General features: G+C 41.3%; 1 protein-coding gene across 1 annotated transcript; it reads left to right on the top strand.

The window, feature by feature from the left end:
* Positions 1–7,605: 7,605 nt before the first annotated feature.
* LOC144008931 (uncharacterized) lies at positions 7,606–19,584 on the top strand. The gene is made up of 2 exons (XM_077508315.1): positions 7,606–15,446; positions 16,519–19,584. The coding sequence occupies exon 1, from the start codon at positions 11,980–11,982 to the stop codon at positions 14,560–14,562; it is 2,583 nt and encodes an 860-aa protein (XP_077364441.1). The 5' UTR covers positions 7,606–11,979; the 3' UTR covers positions 14,563–15,446; positions 16,519–19,584.
* The last annotated feature ends 1,139 nt before the right edge of the window (positions 19,585–20,723 follow it).

Below are 20,723 nucleotides of genomic sequence, written 5' to 3'. Positions count from 1 at the left end.
GTTGAAGGTGCGAAGATAGGAATTTATTACTGCTATCTTCTCCCTTCTCCATCCCACCTCACAGGGTTTTTCCTCGACAGCACCGCAGGCTCCCTTCTCCCTTCTCCATTCTTCATAAACATGCTTCACTTCCCGTTTCCAGCACGTCTGGTTGATTACTTTAGTGGTGCCATGTCGTATTTCTACCAGGTCGAGGGGATTAATCGGGGCTGTGCCAGCGATGCTAGATTTTTGTCTCATCAAATAATATATCAAAAATATTACCACGACACAAAGTTGGATAGTCACCAAAACTCTTCCATACCTCCAATTTGGTCTCTGGCGGTCGACACGAATGTTCATGTACACTCTGTCAGCTTCAGGTTGAACTTCAGGTTGTTCATAAACTGTATCCGGTGGATCTTCATTCACTGGAGTCTCATAATAGTTCTCTATCCTTCTGCGCTTCGGTTGGTGTGTAATTGTTCCTCCATTGTAGCAGACATGCGGCCCTTCTCCTACCTCTAAAGTCAGGGGGTGAGGCAAGTTCAGAGTCGTAGGTCGAGGTAGGTCGTACATCGGGTTTCCGTATCCCGGCGGTTTCCATCCTCGTTCTCCCTCCATCTTGTAGCTCCGTTTCATGCTTTCTCCTTTTGATCTTGTCCTTTAAAAACTGTTGAGTTTTAACATCTCCTTAGCTCCTCCTCCCTTTCCTAGGGGTTGGCTTTCATTACACAATTATCTTATCTTTTTACAAAAATTTATTTTCTTTTAAAATAGGCGAGTTTTTTAATTTATTGATAATCAATTTTCCTAGCTTCTTTTTTTTTTTCCCCCTTTTGACTACTTATCTTCATCATGTCTGGCCAGCAATTCAGCCAATCTTTCTTGCATCTGATTTCGTAAAAACTCTTGATAATCAAACAACAGGGCCGTCGAGGGTCCTGGTGGCTTCTCCTGTTCAAAATTCACGGGGGTTTGGTTGGACCTCTGTATCTTGGCTTCTGCTTCCGCGATTCCTTTTTCCAATTTTCTAATCCTTTCTCTCATTTCTCCTCTCAGGGAGGCTTCTTCATGGAAGTGTTGAATTAAAGACACCCAATATGGCCTAAATTGACCAAGATCTCGAAAGAGATTATATAAAATCGGTACTAATCCTTGTAGGCTATTCTCTACTAGTTCTTCACTTGTTTCTAACCTGGTTATCCGGTTCTTCAGCTCAGCAATCTCGTCTTCCATCTCCTTCTTGTTGTTGTTTCTCTGAAGATGTGGAAGGCCGTGGACCCTGGCGTCTGTTCCAAAGGTGTGACAAAGATATGTTGAGGTTCATGTGTTCTCTTACCTCATCATCCTCATTGTCTTTGCTCAAGTCAAACTTGAATTTTCTCTCTTCTGGCTCCTCCTTGTCAGGGGAGGTGCTCTCTCCCTTGGCTGGCCCTTCCTTCGATTCCGCCTTTGACCTCACGGCTGGAGTTCCCAATACTTTTCCCATCTCCAGTTATTCCTCCTCCTCCTGGCGGTCAGTTGTTATAGAGCCGTGCCTAAAATCTCGGGTCAAAACTGGTGGAGATACAACATTATTTTCCAACAAAAGACAACTAATCAAGCAAACCAGGCAGTTCAATTCTGATTTTAAATATTATGTTAAATTATAACCATTAACCATTCTCTAAAAATAAATTTAATAACACAATTTTTCTTTTAAAAATTACAATAACACAAACCAACTAACAATAAATTTTCCATTTATATTGATAAACATCTCTGCCACTACAAAACAAACTCCTAATTAAAGCACCAACAAAAACCTAACATTTACTTTTTTATATCAAAACAAATAATTTTATCAAAATAACATCATTAACTTTATACTAATATATTTTGTGCTTTATCTCAAGCTACACATCCTCTCATTTATCTCCATCGACCAATAGATCAACAAATCAAAACTTAACAACTTTATCGGGGTTTCTGCTCTGATTAGCTGCCACCCTTCAGCTACCCCAGCTCTTATTCAGTTAACCTTTCCCTATCCTCATCCTACAATGTTGACAATACAATATGCTCTCTCCGTCCCACAAACATTCACAATACTATGCCTCCATAGTCTCTTACAGGTCTAAATCCCACTGAGCATGCACTTTTATTCTAGGTAGACTATTCTACCATATCCACATATCTATGTTTCAAATATTTTAGTCGTGCCTACCTCGCTCAAATCCGGCGTAAGCTCATCCAACCAGCCTTCGTCGGATATCTGTTCCATATTCCACTACAAATTACACAGGTCAAGATAGCTGCTTGCCAACTAAAACCTTCTACTCCATTAACAATATATCCTCTTACTACATTTATCCAAAAATTAAATGCCCTTCCAACCATTATTTCCGCACGATGACAGCTCCTTTCACCATAACGAGCTTGACAAAGGCCGGAGTGGCTGCTTCCATTTTTTAATTATTTGTCTTACTCCTTAACTTCAGGCTGGATTAACTGGCATTGGTTTCAGCTGCTTTACCCCTTGGAGTCCCCTTTTTTTTTTTTTCTTCCTTTTTTAATTGCACTATATTTCTATCTAGAACTTCATCACTGATGTCAAATTGGTCATACTTCGCTTTTAATCCCAAATGTCCTGACATCAAATTTACAAGCACAATAAAATACTTCTCCCCTTTAGTGTCGTTCACCCCCCATGGGGCCTGCTACATCCATGCAAACTAATGCCCATGGAACATTGCTTTTAATCATCAACCCGTCCACTCGTTGTCCTAAGCATCCTGCCTTATACACAACTCGCCATTTCGTATAACTGAACGGATTTTCTTTTCTGGGACCCAAAGTTCCAGTTTCTCCAGCTCCCTCTTTGTGGGCAAGGCACTTACATGGCTAGCACTTCACGTAGGCCTTGGTAACCTCCCACACAAACTCATCTGGGACCACTTTTCCTCCTTTGGGAGTATTGTCCCATTTCTCTGCTCCTACAATTTTTATAGCCTGTTTTACTTTCTTATTGTAGGAGTGGAGCTATCAATTTCCGAAGCCTTCCCGTGGCCTTTTTGGGATCAGGGACGTACTTTAGCTCCTGGCTACTCAGCTCCGTACCCGTGTACGTTGCCTCTACTTCTACTTCCGGGACTACCGCCTTCGGGTTTCCTACCTTTACTCGCAGGCGGATGTCCTCTCTCGAACGGTGGGGTGTGTTATTTCTTTTAGGTCGGTTGCTCCTTCCCGCTTCTCTTTTCCGGGAGGTGGATCTCTTCTTGTGTCCATGGACACTCCTGTTATGCAACTGAAAAAGGCTGCCTCCACTAGAACATTAGCCTAGTGGAAACACCTACCTTCTCTCCTTGGCTCTCGACGACTTCCTTCTAGTGCCAATGGACACTCCTATCGGGAACCGAAAAAGGCTGCTTCCACCAGAACATTAGCCTAGTGGAAACCCCTACCCTTTCTCCTTGGTTCTCGACGACTTTCTTCTTGTGCCAATGGACACTCCTATCGGGAACCGAAAAAGGCTACCTCCACTAGAACATTAGCCTAGTGGAAACACCTACCTTTTCTCCTTGGTTCTTGACGACTTTCTTCTTGTGCCAATGGACACTCCTGTCTGGATACCGAAAACTTACAGTTTTCTCAAAAACACAAGGAGAAAAGGCAGAGGGTGGGGGATCAGGGATAGATTTATAGCGGCAGCCTCTGTCAATGCATCCGCTATCCAAGAAAAGGGACTATAAATTGCTCCCGGCACCCGACAATAACCAAGCAAAGAATATGGTAGTTTTGCTAAAAATGGATACTTGAGATGACAAACAAATAAAATGGGCCACCGCGCCCAAGATGGTAAGCCTATATAGCGCAAACCATAGTTTAACATCACAAGGTTTGAAGAAACTGCCTCTCTCCGAGCAGCCTCTCAACATTAACTCTGTTCAAGCCCTCCTTCTCTTTGTGGACAGGCCTGAACCACCCCTTAACTCAGCCCTCCCCTCAGGAAAGCGCGACGCAGCGCGCTCTGCCAAGTACACTAAGTACACTATCAGTACCTTCACAGCTGACCAGAGCAGCAGGTTGCTGTTAAAACCCATTCACTTTGAATGGCTTTCCTCACACTCAACCTCTCTTAGAGTGCAAGTCTCCTTGGGGAGCCAGTCACCGTTCCTTTAACACAAAATAATACAATCAACTTCAACTCAAAAATCACACTGGACTTCCACAATTAAAGAAGTTCTTTTCCATGAAACACTATTCATCAAAGAGACTATTTTGTGTTAACTCAGGGTCGTATGACATGACAATATATCAGCGAGTTCGCTATCAGCTCTAAGCTCTGTGCCGTCCGCTCAGAGCCGCGAGCCGCGCTCACTCGGGTTCCTGTTTGGGCCTCGATCGATCCCGATTTTGACAAAAATGAGTCAATCGAAGCCCCACGTTGGGCGCCACATGTCAACTTCCGCTTACCCGCAGGACTTAAATCGGGAAATATGTCCTGATCGACTCTCCAATTAAAGTGTTAGAAATTCCCCTTTTTCCTCACCAGCTCTAAGGCGTCAGCGTGAGGAGACGGGAATTAGATAAGCCGATATATCAAAGTGGATTCACCTAGGTTTGTTCACTGTCTTCTTATCATGAGGCCAATCCGTTTCCATCCACCTATCAATCCTGAGTGAGTAACCACACACACAGAGCCCAGGAAGGATAATCTGAACACCTCACTTAAATTGGCAGCTCCACTTTTCTAAGTTGTTTGCATTTGTTATTGACCTAGTAATTTAATAATCCTTGTTAGGATCATACGGATTTGTTACTTATCAAGCAGGAGTATTTGACTTATTAATACAGATGGAAGCATTGGTTAGAGGTTATTCAAATACATTTACCTTCTTCCAAAAGTCCGATGCTGTTGTCCTTCTTGGAGGAAGAAAAAATAATAATGATGCGGACTTATAAAATGTCCAAAATAAAAATTGGAAAGAAACAAATAAAATAATTAATCCACAACTGGTTCTTCAATTATTTTATTTGGACTTATAAAACGTCCAAAAATAAATAAAATAAAAGACAAATAATAAGGTCTTATAAAACGACCTTGGACTCATAAAACGTCCAAAAAAAGAATAAAACCAAAACCAAATAAAATAGAGACAAAACAATAAAATGATTGATACAAACATTGTCTTTTAAACAATTGTATTGACAATAATAAGACAACCAATATTAATCATAAAAATCACAACATTGTCTTTTAAACAATTTTATTGACAATAATAAGACAACCAATATTAATCATACCAATCACATTTAATGATAAAACCTTAAATCAATAAAAATAAAATAAAATAAAAACAGGAGATCAAAAATAATATAACCTTTTACAAAAGCTTTCTAAGATTGATCATTTCTCGGAAAAGCTTAAGACCTGATTCACAATAAGATGTTTTTGGCTAAAAATAATTTGAAGATATGAGAGTGTATTAAATGGCCCCCACCCTAACTCGCGATTAGTCATTCATATCTTCCTATTATACATCATTATTGATAAAAGTTTTGTACCACCCAATCATTGAAGATAATTCCATTCACGGCTAGTCCAAGTCCTTCGGAAAAAAATCGTAAGTCCTCAAACAGCCATAAATCCATCTTCAGAAATACACTCCATCCAGACCACATCGCAGGGTAAAAAGGGGCCTCGATCCCAGCTGGTGATGACTTTTTATCACCTTGGGTCATATCACTGATTTCTTCCGGTGAGTGTCCCTCCGCATCTCCTCATATCAATGCGCACTTGTTGAGACTCATTCTCAGTAATTTTCCACAGATGAGTCAGGAAGATGAGTCATAAATTCCTTCACAGCTGAGTCATGATCATATGTCAAAGGTCTTCAGCTCTATTCGACAATAATAAACGTTAGAATCAATAAAATCATATGTATATTAAGCAATATTAAGCAAGCATGAATAACATATATATACATGACATGTTAAATCCCAAATTCTCTCAGGGAACCTAACAGGTTAATTCTAATCTCTGTTTCACATCTTATATGTCATGTTGAGAGAACAATACATACAGTTAATCTTTTCAATGCAGTTACAGCAATATTATCAGCGATAAAAGACAGTATCGATTGTAAATAAAAGAAAAGAAAAGAAAAGAAAAGAAAGCAAAACTTCATAGTTGGACTCAATGTGCTATAAACATTGCTCCATAAATCAGGTTAACAATTGTCGAATATAGATTGTGTTGTGTATATTATTACTTAATTCAGGATATCATTTATTTACACTAATTTATATCTGGCCTTATAAGGAATGTATGTCCGGGCAATGCTGAGTGGGCGGCTTAGTTGTACAGGTTTGGCGGCATCTGGTGGTTACCTTGAGGAACTACACCCAGAGGCCAAAGAATAATTATCGGTCCTACAGACACCCATTGGTCTCTAACTAAAAATTGAGTCTAGCCCATTAATTTGTTATCTCATTTTACATGATATGGCGTTTCATCTGACCCTACTCAATCTACTCAACTCAACAACGGATAAAACTATATAATTTCCCCTTACTGATATAGTTGCTATCTGACATTTTTGTTCAATATTCCTGTGAGTAGGGGGGAAGCAGATGCAGTCAAAGATTCATGGGGAGGTCAAATGTATGTCTGTGCTTGTGTGTGCGTACGCGCATGTATGGCTGCATGAGGGTCAAAGAAGTGTGAGGACAGACGGGGTGGCTGAAGAAGTGTGAGGTAAACGGTGGCTATAATGTTGTTAGTTTGAAAAGACAACACTTCCTAAAACATATTACAAAAATATGCATCTACTTAGATCTGATTCTATTTATAATGATAATTTTATGTAGAAATTGGTGAAAAGCCATCATCAGCGATAGTCTCCTTACCCCTGCGAGGACAGCGGCTGCTGGTCATAAAATTAAATTAGGCTGAAGGAGGAGGAAGAGAAAATATCGGGGGGGGGGGGGGGGGGCTTCCTCCTATCTTGGTTAAAATGAGCGCCATTTTTGGTCTGAGAAAGGCGATTGTTCAATATTCCTGTGAGTAGGGGGAAGCAGATGCAGTCAAAGATTCACGGGGAGGTCAAATGTATGTCTGAGCATGAGGGGCCTGTGTATGCGTGTGTGCGTTTGCATGAGAGCTGAACAGTGTAAGATTAAACGGTAACTGTAATGTTGGTTTTCAAGAAGACATTTCCAAAACTGCTTCTTTAAAAAAACATCTACACAGATATCCATTTATGATAGTTTTATGCAGCAACCGATAGTTGAAACATCCTAGCTAACATTTCCTCAAGGATTTGAAAAGTGGTGACAAGTGAAAACTAATTAAGCTTACCTATAGGCGTAACGGTGTGTGGCTTTGAGTCCATCACATACATGCTCTGCATAGAGCATATATGCGTAGCAGCGAGGTATGCGTAGCAGAAAGGGGAGATGTCCCTACACTCGTGAGAATTTTCTGAGGCTTGTTGGAGACACTAGGACTCTGTCACAGTTTGAGTGTGTGTGTTTCAATGACCATAATTGTTGGGGGGCTGGTGGATATGAGCGAGGGGGTTGGTTAGACGTCTGCCAGCGTGCTCTCCTTGGGATATTTTCTCAAATACTAAAACCCAAATGCCAGTCCTCTGAACCGAATGACCAGTTGTCTAAACACATTGAATAAATGTAACCCCTCATTTTCCAATGCCATAAAAACATTTTACATGAAGACACAATTCACAAATTGCTCTCATGCGATACAAAATGTTTACCACAAGTCAACAATATTTGAACACAACGGACTTAACTGGCGTTCACACAACAACTCAAAAATTGAATACACTTGTTGCTAATGATGTGACCACACCTATAAACTCAAGTTCAGAGTGTACAGTTTGCTGGAGAGTCCAAACAAGCGCAATGGATAGAGGCAGAGCCAGAGGAAGAGGAATTAGAGGAGGGAGAGGAGCAGGTCGAGCAATGCAAAAGTTACAAAATAGTAACATGGAATGGTAAGGGTATTCGTAAACACGAAAATAAAAATAATAATTTAACCATCTTATTACAGTCTTTCTCAATTGCTAATACACATTTCTTGAAACCTGTACCCATTTTCTCACAACCTTAAACACAAACACAAAAATTCTAACAATTTTCACAAAAGCCGTGACTTTTCACTTCAAAACCTATTATCCGGTATTCAAATCCGAACAATATATTCAGATCATACACACAGTAAGTCAAAATATATTCACCATGAGAGCATTTGTTAGACACGACATAAAATAATCTAACACAGAGCATCCATTGTTTGAAATTAGACACAGTCCTTATGATTTAAGGGGTACAAGTGTGTACAAAAAACCCAAAACAAGAACAAATGTTAAGCAAAGGTGTGTTTCTGTAAAAGGTGTTAATTTGTGGAATAATCTGGGAATTGACTTGAAAAGATGTGACTCACTTGTTGAGTTAAAAAAAAAAAATGTTTAAATGCAAAGTTAAAAAAAATTACTTTTGTCAAATAAGAGCATGAAAATTGTATATAATGAGTATGAGTATATGATTTATAAATGTATTATGGTATATGTTTAGGAATTTCATGTATATATGTTGCTGGATAATGCACGCATCATTTTATTTTTAAAAATATTAACCTAGTATTGTATCAATAATGAAATAAGTTTAAATGTATAATGTATGAGGGGTTGGACTAAATAAGTTAACTTCTTCCTACTCCCTTTTGAACATGTAAACAATGATGAGTTTGTTTTTTGTTTTTTATTTTCTTCTTTTCTTTTTTAACTTTTGTTTCTCTGCTGTTTGTTTTTATGTTCAATAATTCAATCAATCAATCAATCAATCAAAAAACATGATAGAGTCAAAATGGGCACTTTTAACAAAAAAACATGCATTAGTCTTAGGGCAAAATAATTTAGGAATAGTGTGAAATGTGTTTAAGTTTTATCCAAAAAGAGTGGATGAGTTTTGAGAATTGGGTCTAAGCCTGAACCGTGTGTAAGGTTTGGTCAAAAAAGTGTTTCATTCCAGAAATTAGTCTCGGAAACTGAGAATTTGCTTCATAGAACGGGGTTTGGTGTTTTAGCAACTGATAAAAACTGTTAAGTTAAAAGCGGACATGACAATACAATAACCTCACATAACAAAATCAGAACAACCCTATCTCAATAGTAAAGAATACATTCAAATATTCACACCAACTTCTAGGCCGTGGGGTGAACCCCAAAAAAGTGCCTAGAAAATGAGTTTCGCTCCACTGTCTGGGCACTACTTGTTCAATGCATTTTTTGAGAGATAATACCCTTCTGAACTTTGGGTTAAAAGTTCACCCAATGTTTTCCTGCCCCAATTTTGTCACAAGCCAGAAATGCATATATAGGTAAATAACAAAAAACGAAAATCTTGTGCTGCAGTTTTTGGTTGTAAAACGTCTTACATTAAATTTGGCAACAGAAAATCAGTGTCACGGGCTGAGGGCTGAGCGGATGTCACCAAAAGTTAAAATATAGATGATGTCACTAACATGTATAATGTGAACCTGTGCCATGTATTAACAAATGAATGCAACGATGCAATGATTGTTTGAGATAATCGCTATGTCACACAAATCTGGTATGTCACACAACACTAGTCTGAAATGTCTTTGGTGTAATTGTCAACTTCATTAGCGTTTAAACATGCCCCATAATTGGTAAATATACTTGTGAGCCAGCAGCCAGCATAAAACACATATACACATATCCATTTACGGTAACACAATTGCACACACTTTGCACACACAACACGCTCACATGTCAAAGCACATACTTAAATGGAGTGCGGGAGTAAAGGCCTTTTTGACATGTCGCCATGAGATTGCAAGAAACGTGGTTTTGACATAACATGTATTTTATTTGAGTGTGGTTTGAGTTTTATGTGCATATTAATCAGTATTGGTGTGGGGCATTATGAGTAAAAAGCTTTGAAGGGATTTTATTCACAAATGGGAAGTACAGTTTATTTTAAAGTCATGAATGTTTTGTCTGCATAAAAAATTGGACCATGTCAACAAATGGGTTTTGCAAAGCTGTTAAGGTCGCAGTTTTAAGAGGAACTGAGAAGAGGAAGTAAACACCAGACATTTAGAACTCAGCAGTTCAATCTTTGGTACGGACTGACTGGAACACACTCATCTGTGCTTAGTCATGCTATGTTCAGCATCCCGAGGTTATAAATTGACGGGGACGAAACGAGGCGGGTGTGCAAAAAAGATCGAGGCTCTCTCTCTGTCGAGAAGGGCATTTTCGTCTCTGCGCCCCATTTACCCCTATATGCTAAATGAGGAAGTAATTCTAACAATCAAAATAAGAGTAATTTGTGGTAGACACATTGTCTTGATTGGCTGTTAGAAGATAATAGTTCCCCTTGTTTTGATCAGTTTTATTAAATTAAACAGCCGGGGTAGTAAATGGTAAACTTCCTCAATTATTTTCTTTGAGCTACTAGTTTAGCTCAAGGATAATTAGGCCCAGGTGGTTCATCACAGAATAGCTACCTGTCGTGACTACCCAGCAAAGGAATAATTCTTTTTCAAAGCTTTTGCCCTCCTTTTTGTTTTTTTTTATTTTTCTTTTCTTTTTATTTTTTCTTGTTTCTTCAATTGATGGTCTGGAGTAAGGAGCAACAAATTTGTGAGTACATGTGATTCTGTTCTGTTTGAATTTATGATGTGACTCATTAATGTTTGTCATTAATCAACATATATTCATTATTGTACAAATTTTGCTTTGCTATTGGTTTGAACACTGATCAAGTAATAAATCAAGAAAGACAAGATGTGGTTTAGGGTTTTCATGTGTGTGGTCACATTAATCATTGATTTTTTAAACCCAACCTTCACCTTCCTGCTTTAACACTTTTCTCTCACTATTTGAGTCATACTTAGAGATACCTTATTGAATAGATAATAGTTCCATCTACATGTCGGCTGCGTTCCCAAAAATTCCTGAAAGGTTATTTCGGCTTACATAAACAAATAAAACAAGCCCTTACGGTTCTAACAAGGACAGTAAAACATATTTAGGTCATTCTAAGTGCAACCGATCATAAGGAAAGGAGCCGCTGTAAAAAGAGTGTGATTAGATTTTATATCCTTAAATCATCAAGGTTACTCGTTAAGGGTGTAGTCTAATGGAAGCCGGGGCTGACACTCTAAAACTGGGGCGGTGAGAACCTAAACGAATCCTTTTCGACGCCAGCTTGAAGCGTCCCCGTCATCTCTGTAAATCCCGTGTTACTACGGTTGGAGATAAAAGGGGGGCCTTAACCCTTTGTAATGGAGAGTTGGCCAGGTAAGCAAGATCAGACACTTGGCGCCCGAACAGGGACGTGCAATTGATTAAAGTTAATTGATTCATGTCCGTAGGAAGAACCTGGACGGGGAGTAGCTGGGGTTGACTTCCCAGGACCTCGCTACCCCAGAAAGGACCTAAATTTAGTGTCAGATAAGCTTAATTAGACATATAAACAGTGGCTGTGAGGAATAGAGTTTCCTGGAACAGCACCTGCAACATAAATATCCAAGAGGGAAATTGTGCTGTAGGCTACAACTGGAATAGGTCTAAAAATAGTGGAGATCAGTCTTAAAGTAACAAATAAAAATTTGTTTGGTTGTTTGAAAACCTTAGGGAGTATAAATAACACCAGTTTATTTGGGCTGACTGCTCAGGTCCAAAGCACGGCAAGGCGGGCTCAGAAATACGCCAAAAAGGCTGATCAAGGGGAATGTTGAAATAGGTATGAAACCTAATTGAAATATCCCACCACTAGTAGTTACTAATAAAAGTTAGCTAAAGTAATAGCCCTTTTGTTAGTAGAGAAGAAGTGACTCTGTAACCAGAGGCATTGAGTAACCAGAGGCTATAGTAAGTCCCTGACCCTCTATGCGCAAGAGGGAGGCAACTGAAAAAATAGCTTCGACCTACAACTATTGTAAAAACGTAAGGCAGCAGAATGCAAGGGCCAAGCGAATCCAGTGAAAATTTAGTGACCTCGGGTCAAGAAGGGCCTGAGGCACTGCAACAGTCAGTTCATGGACAACCTCATATTCAAACACGGCTTTTTCTTCATGGGCAAGGTATAGGAAATTGGCATCATGAAAGAAGAGAAGCAATTAACTGTCTAAACCCGTCTATCCCCCCAGATAAACTCGGAGGGTTGATAGAAGATACTATTCAGGATAAAGGCATTTTTTATGCTGAACTCACAGGACAGGGATATTTGCTAACTGCTGTAGTTAAACATCCAAGTGTTGGACAGACAAAAGAAAAAGGTGAAATATGGCTAAAATGGTGGGTGGAAATATTCAGCGAATATAATGTTGTGCAATTGGTCAGCACCCAACCAGAATTTGATCCGGTGGTAAAAATGCTCGCCGCAACAGCCCAGATAGAAGGGAAGTTGATAAAGCCTAGTGAAACGAGAGCTATGCCCCGCTTAAAAGAGTATCAACCACTATTGGATCAAATAACCGAAATAGCAGTATATCGGAAACAGGGAAATATACTGGAAAGTGGAAGTGAAATTGATTCAGATTATGAACTCACACCTGAAGGAATTACGATGGAAGATACAGACACGGAATATGACAACAAAGAAAGTGAGTGGCAGGCTAGAGAGGAAGTGAGACATAAAGCACTAACTCAAAAAATGAGTCCTCTTCGGCTGCAGCCTCCGCTAATTTCTTTGCCGGATGAAACCACCAAAAAAGTGAATGTGGGAAATGGTATAATGCTATGTCAATTCCATGGAAATGTGTGGGAGATTGGTGGAAGCGCTCTTATTGTTCTCACTGATGTAAAACTCAGGCCGTACAATAGTAAATTCAGGGCGAGTTTAAAATCATCAGCTGGAATAGAATTTGAAAGAGAGAGAAGAGACATACGGAGCCAAGCTCCAATTGAGGAAGTATCTGAGGCAAGGGAATACAGAATAACAAGTGGAGGAAGTTCTAACTTTTACATGATAGTTCATTGCCCAGGACAAAAATGGACTCCAGAATTGAATCAAAGAGTATATATGAAAAATGTGATGAAACTTTTGGAGAGAGCTATAAATGGAGCTATTGATCAGGAAGCTACACGTGTCGTGATTGATGTGAACGGAATAAGATCAGGAAGAATGTTGTGGACAATAGCCGAGTCAGTGGCCCTAGGGGCCTTTAGGCTACAGATCGCGACCCCTGTCACCCAGCTTCCAGATACAGAGTTCGTGGTGGCCATATCACAAGAACAGCATAACAGGAGGGAGGCCGAGGCCATGGAGAGATGGACTGCACGAGCCTTGCAGGAGGCCAGGCTGCAACTGAAGGAGGAAGCGCAGCGTCAGAAGCGGCGCCTGATGAAATCTCCTGAAGGCGCCGGGTCACCGGCCACGGAACAAGGTATGAGCACTCAAAATGTAACCTTCGGCCCCCACCCTTCCTCTGTCACAGGTTCACTGGTGAGTGTTGCCAAGGAGATGGTGTCAGATGATGAACAACTCGGCCCCAGCGGCCTTCCCACCACGCCTTGGAGGCCCTCGCTACCTGGAGAAGGTAGGGAAAAACTAACGGAGATAAAAAAATCACCAGGTAGAAATAGCATGCAGGATGCTGTGATAGACCCGGGCTTAGCGGCCTCCTCGCCGCAGGGAGTGGATGACTCATATAGGGAGTTGCCTCCTCCGACCCCTGTTACCAAAGAGGTCATGGGTAGGAAAGCGTTGAAGAAAACAAACAGAGACGCTGAGTTGATGGCTCCGCCAATTTCATCTTCATCCGGCGAAGAAGAAGAGAGTGAGGATGAGAGAGATGACCTCGGGTCCTTGGAGTCATTTGCCCCCCCGACCAGCCCTAACCATGCTCAGCAGCCAAAAGTAATAAAAGGAGCGATCCGCAAGGGGACCAAAAAACAGCAACCAGTTCTAAGTGTTTTGAAGGCCTCGGAAAGGATAGCCCTGGACACCCGGGTTGGTTACCTGCAGACTAAAGATGACAGGCGTGTGTATGTGCCGTCAGTAGGTCAAACAGAGTATCCTTATCCTGCTGCTTGGTTGGACAAACTCAGCGAAGAAGCATCCCTAACTGTGAAAACGAGTTATGGAGAGATAATTAATGTGTTGATGACCCCCGCATATCGTACATTAATAAATTGTACAATGTTGACTAAAAATTTCAGAGAAGGTTTTGTGACCGTGTTGTATGATGTTTTGCTTAAATTGGTGAAACAGGCGGCTTATTGCAAAGCTCAGACAGAGTTGAGAGAACAGGATGACGTCATAAATCAAGACGGGGCCGGAGTGGGGCCTGCTGGCGCTCAAGCAGGATCTGCAACTTCCTCATTGCCTGTCTCAGTCACTGTTCCTCAGCAACAGCAAAACACGGCACAGCCTGTGTTAGTAACACAGGCCCCAAATGATTTGGCAATGTTAGATGATCAAGAGAGAAATATGCGAGCATTTAAGGCCTTGAAGGCCATGGTTCGAGATAAAGACCCAAAAGAAACAGTGAAAGAGTATTTGTATGCTACTAGCCATCTGGGAAGAAAATGGTTATGAGGGAGCGAAAGGTAAAATGGTAGCTCACAGTGAGTTATGGAAGAAAATAGCTGAAATTAGACTTTTATTAAAAATTGATGTCCATCAGAAGGCACACCTTAGGGAAGGAAGCCACTGGCAAGGAAATGACGAAGTGGACCGATATGTTCAAGAAAGAAGGTTAATAGTTGTAGGAGCGGAAAACTGGAGCAGAACACCACAGGGAAAGGTGGTTCCAGACGAGTCCGTGCGGGAGGTGGCTTCGGCTGTACACTAAGCTATAGACCATGCTGGCCCCATCCCCACAAGGAAAGAGCTGGGAAAGCTGGAACTTTGGATTCCTGACAGAAACACGGTCCGACTGAAAAAAAAAGGAATTCAAGGCGTGGAGCAGCTTAAAGCTACATCCAGCTCAAGCCAGGAAATAACCAGGGAATCAGAATGGCAGCGAACATCGCCGACATCCCGCCCTTTATCAAACTAGCTTCAGTCAAGGGTGCGGTAATTACACGCCGCTCGCCAAGAGGCATAATGGCCGGATTGGCAGATTGCATTTTGGAAAATGCAAGGTGTGGATTTTTAACCACAGCAGTGGAGGAATGCTGGGGAAATCCTCTTTTAGAGGTAAGAGAAGCACAGCCACACTGAATCATCAATCACAAATTGATAGGAACAAAATGTAATAATTGTTCAGGGTTACTTGTGAATAATATTGTAAAAGATGTTTTGCAGGCTTGGAAAGAATTTCGCACTCGTGATCTCGCCAGGACCTGGTGGGGCTTTCGAAGCTGGGAAAGGAAAAAAAAAAAAATGGGTTCTGCCTTGCCTTAATATGTCATTTAATTATTGGATTAAATGTCAATATTTGGCCACAGTGTATTCTAAAGAACAGGACACTTATCCAGGTACGTCGCTGTGGTCACCATATTTATATTTTGGCCCCAGGCCTTGGATGATGAGTTGCAATTCCGAAAAAACATCCTGTTTGATTCAGCTGGCCCGCGAAAATTGTGGATCAGTGCCAAATTGGGGTGGGTTTTGCAAAAATAAATGGCCTTATGCAAATTTTAGTACTCCTGAAGGAGGCCTTTGGGTCAAATTATCTAATACCAAAATATGGAAAAGACGAATGCAAGCTGACAAACAAACTTGTCTTAAATGGGTGAATGATTATGGGCTTACACAGACTGAATATCCAAAATTCATGCCTGATCGACCTGATGCTTTATTGCAAATTGGGGAGGGACATGCATTTAGAAAGTCGCTTTGCCAGGGTAGTCAAGTTTTAGGTTTTGATTGAATTGGAAACAAAATTTATAACAGCGGAACTTGTTTTTTCCCTGCTGAACATTGGCTCCAACGTGGACACGGCAGCGACCTTCATGACTGCACGTGGTATGAAAAAATTGAATTGGTATTTGTTCAAACTACAAGAGTTGTAATTGATTCCACATTAGATTTAGATTTAGATTAGATTTATTTTGTGGAACAAGGTCTTGAAACCATTGGTTCAGGATTGTGGCGTGCTATAAGTAAATCAGGGAAGTGGATTTTACTTGGTTTGTTTTTGCTTACAGCAGCGGCCACAGCCTGCCTCCTGACCAAAACATGCGCCAAAGAGCTGCTCCTTCTTATATAGGAGCGTTTTTTTGTTTTGTTCTTTGTTGTCGTTCCACCCCAGGGAGAGAGTGATGTCAACAGAGCGCCGATTCTGGTGGCTCGTTCTGTTGCTTCACTGTCATCCAGAACTGAGAGGTCGCTTGAACCAGCCAGAATCCCTCATGATGTGTCTGTAACGATCCACCAATCTGGATGAACGGGGGTTCACCAACTGAACAGTACAGAAAACAATAATGATGAAAGTTGATTAAATAAATAGCCGAGAGAAAAAAAAAAAAGAGGCTACATTTAACCTGCTGTTGCTCATTTGTTCTGTTATGATTTTATTTTGAGTGGTAATTTTGGTTTTTGTTTTAGAACCCTACTCCACGATGTATCCTGTGTGGAACAATCCACGTGAAATATGCTTGGCTGGTGGGGGACGTGATGATGGGAAACGGCTGTTTCCCCCTCTCTTCCCACTCCAATTGGTTCTTCTGCGAGGGGCTGTTAAAAACGAGAATGAAGTTGACATACGACGTGACTTGGCACAATCCGACTTCCATACGGTGGTCTCTGAGTCCTCCGGCACACTGCAGTCGGCCCGAGGAGAGCCTCGGCATCCTGAGATGACATCCGTTGCATTACAACACACCTTGATGATGGCGCATGCCTGCTGATCTCGTCTTGGCGTTCACGCGCTGACTGGAATCCGTGGAGAGGTGGACCTCTCCCCTTGGCGCCTGCAGCCCGGCCGAGGGCTGTTCAACGGGATCCGCCGGTTGCGGTGGAACAGGTCGTTCCGGACGACCCTCACGATGGTGGGGTCACCCCTGCGTCACCCGAACCAACTGCTGGGGAGCCTCCGGTTGGGGGTGCGGGTGCTGCTCCAACAGAATTGCTCGTATCCTCCCCTTCTCCTGAGACACTAAGTGGCTTAGGACTTCTCCCTACGCCATCGCCCCTTCCGCTCGATGGGGATACCTCGGCGTCCGAGGTGTTGAGGCGCCTTTTTGAGCCTGATCTCTGCGCCTCCTCCCCCCCCTCGCCTGGTGGCCCTGTCGGCTACCGCATTGATGGTCGCAGCGGGCTCTTGGTGCGTGTGTACGATCTCTCCGAGCTGGGTGAGGGGATCTCAGGGGCTGACCACAGCCCCATGGTGATTGATGAGGAGCGTGCGGTGAGCGGTTCATCCGGGGTTCAATGTGATGCCTGATGTCTGTGCGGGACCTGTCTCTCAGCTGTTGTGTGTTCCCTATCTCATATCTCATGTGGGGGGTGACGAGTAACACGGGCTGAGGGCTGAGCGGATGTCACCAAAAGTTAAAATATAGATGATGTCACTAACATGTATAATGTGAACCTGTGCCATGTATTAACAAATGAATGCAACGATGCAATGATTGTTTGAGATAATCGCTATGTCACACAAATCTGGTATGTCACACAACACTAGTCTGAAATGTCTTTGGTGTAATTGTCAACTTCATTAGCGTTTAAACATGCCCCATAATTGGTAAATATACTTGTGAGCCAGCAGCCAGCATAAAACACATATACACATATCCATTTACGGTAACACAATTGCACACACTTTGCACACACAACACGCTCACATGTCAAAGCACATACTTAAATGGAGTGCGGGAGTAAAGGCCTTTTTGACATGTCGCCATGAGATTGCAAGAAACGTGGTTTTGACATAACATGTATTTTATTTGAGTGTGGTTTGAGTTTTATGTGCATATTAATCAGTATTGGTGTGGGGCATTATGAGTAAAAAGCTTTGAAGGGATTTTATTCACAAATGGGAAGTACAGTTTATTTTAAAGTCATGAATGTTTTGTCTGCATAAAAAATTGGACCATGTCAACAAATGGGTTTTGCAAAGCTGTTAAGGTCGCAGTTTTAAGAGGAACTGAGAAGAGGAAGTAAACACCAGACATTTAGAACTCAGCAGTTCAATCTTTGGTACGGACTGACTGGAACACACTCATCTGTGCTTAGTCATGCTATGTTCAGCATCCCGAGGTTATAAATTGACGGGGACGAAACGAGGCGGGTGTGCAAAAAAGATCGAGGCTCTCTCTCTGTCGAGAAGGGCATTTTCGTCTCTGCGCCCCATTTACCCCTATATGCTAAATGAGGAAGTAATTCTAACAATCAAAATAAGAGTAATTTGTGGTAGACACATTGTCTTGATTGGCTGTTAGAAGATAATAGTTCCCCTTGTTTTGATCAGTTTTATTAAATTAAACAGCCGGGGTAGTAAATGGTAAACTTCCTCAATTATTTTCTTTGAGCTACTAGTTTAGCTCAAGGATAATTAGGCCCAGGTGGTTCATCACAGAATAGCTACCTGTCGTGACTACCCAGCAAAGGAATAATTCTTTTTCAAAGCTTTTGCCCTCCTTTTTGTTTTTTTTTATTTTTCTTTTCTTTTTATTTTTTCTTGTTTCTTCAATTGATGGTCTGGAGTAAGGAGCAACAAATTTGTGAGTACATGTGATTCTGTTCTGTTTGAATTTATGATGTGACTCATTAATGTTTGTCATTAATCAACATATATTCATTATTGTACAAATTTTGCTTTGCTATTGGTTTGAACACTGATCAAGTAATAAATCAAGAAAGACAAGATGTGGTTTAGGGTTTTCATGTGTGTGGTCACATTAATCATTGATTTTTTAAACCCAACCTTCACCTTCCTGCTTTAACACTTTTCTCTCACTATTTGAGTCATACTTAGAGATACCTTATTGAATAGATAATAGTTCCATCTACATGTCGGCTGCGTTCCCAAAAATTCCTGAAAGGTTATTTCGGCTTACATAAACAAATAAAACAAGCCCTTACGGTTCTAACAAGGACAGTAAAACATATTTAGGTCATTCTAAGTGCAACCGATCATAAGGAAAGGAGCCGCTGTAAAAAGAGTGTGATTAGATTTTATATCCTTAAATCATCAAGGTTACTCGTTAAGGGTGTAGTCTAATGGAAGCCGGGGCTGACACTCTAAAACTGGGGCGGTGAGAACCTAAACGAATCCTTTTCGACGCCAGCTTGAAGCGTCCCCGTCATCTCTGTAAATCCCGTGTTACTACGGTTGGAGATAAAAGGGGGGCCTTAACCCTTTGTAATGGAGAGTTGGCCAGGTAAGCAAGATCAGACACTTGGCGCCCGAACAGGGACGTGCAATTGATTAAAGTTAATTGATTCATGTCCGTAGGAAGAACCTGGACGGGGAGTAGCTGGGGTTGACTTCCCAGGACCTCGCTACCCCAGAAAGGACCTAAATTTAGTGTCAGATAAGCTTAATTAGACATATAAACAGTGGCTGTGAGGAATAGAGTTTCCTGGAACAGCACCTGCAACATAAATATCCAAGAGGGAAATTGTGCTGTAGGCTACAACTGGAATAGGTCTAAAAATAGTGGAGATCAGTCTTAAGGTAACAAATAAAAATTTGTTTGGGTGTTTGAAAACCTTAGGGAGTATAAATAACACCAGTTTATTTGGGCTGACTGCTCAGGTCCAAAGTAAGGCAAGGCGGGCTCAGAAATACGCCAAAAAGGCTGATCAAAGGGAATGTTGAAATAGGTATGAAACCTAATTGAAATATCCCACCACTAGTAGTTACTAATAAAAGTTAGCTAAAGTAATAGCCCTTTTGTTAGTAGAGAGGAAGTGACTCTGTAAGCAGAGGCATTGAGTAACCAGAGGCTATAGTAAGTCCCTGACCCTCTATGCGCAAGAGGGAGGCAACTGAAAAAATAGCTTCGACCTACAACTATTGTAAAAGCGTAAGGCAGCAGAATGCAAGGGCCAAGCGAATCCAGTGAAAATTTAGTGACCTCGGGTCAAGAAGGGCCTGAGGCACTGCAACAGTCAGTTCATGGACAACCTCATATTCAAACACGGCTTTTTCTTCATGGGCAAGGTATAGGAAATTGGCATCATGAAAGAAGAGAAGCAATTAACTGTCTAAACCCGTCTATCCCCCCAGATAAACTCGGAGGGTTGATAGAAGATACTATTCAGGATAAAGGCATTTTTTATGCTGAACTCACAGGACAGGGATATTTGCTAACTGCTGTAGTTAAACATCCAAGTGTTGGACAGACAAAAGAAAAAGGTGAAATATGGCTAAAATGGTGGGTGGAAATATTCAGCGAATATAATGTTGTGCAATTGGTCAGCACCCAACCAGAATTTGATCCGGTGGTAAAAATGCTCGCCGCAACAGCCCAGATAGAAGGGAAGTTGATAAAGCCTAGTGAAACGAGAGCTATGCCCCGCTTAAAAGAGTATCAACCACTATTGGATCAAATAACCGAAATAGCAGTATATCGGAAACAGGGAAATATACTGGAAAGTGGAAGTGAAATTGATTCAGATTATGAACTCACACCTGAAGGAATTACGATGGAAGATACAGACACGGAATATGACAACAAAGAAAGTGAGTGGCAGGCTAGAGAGGAAGTGAGACATAAAGCACTAACTCAAAAAATGAGTCCTCTTCGGCTGCAGCCTCCGCTAATTTCTTTGCCGGATGAAACCACCAAAAAAGTGAATGTGGG

Source organism: Festucalex cinctus, chromosome 20, assembly GCF_051991245.1.
Source record: "Festucalex cinctus isolate MCC-2025b chromosome 20, RoL_Fcin_1.0, whole genome shotgun sequence".
Lineage (NCBI taxonomy): Eukaryota > Metazoa > Chordata > Actinopteri > Syngnathiformes > Syngnathidae > Festucalex > Festucalex cinctus.
This window is presented reverse-complemented; position numbering and strand designations above follow the sequence as displayed.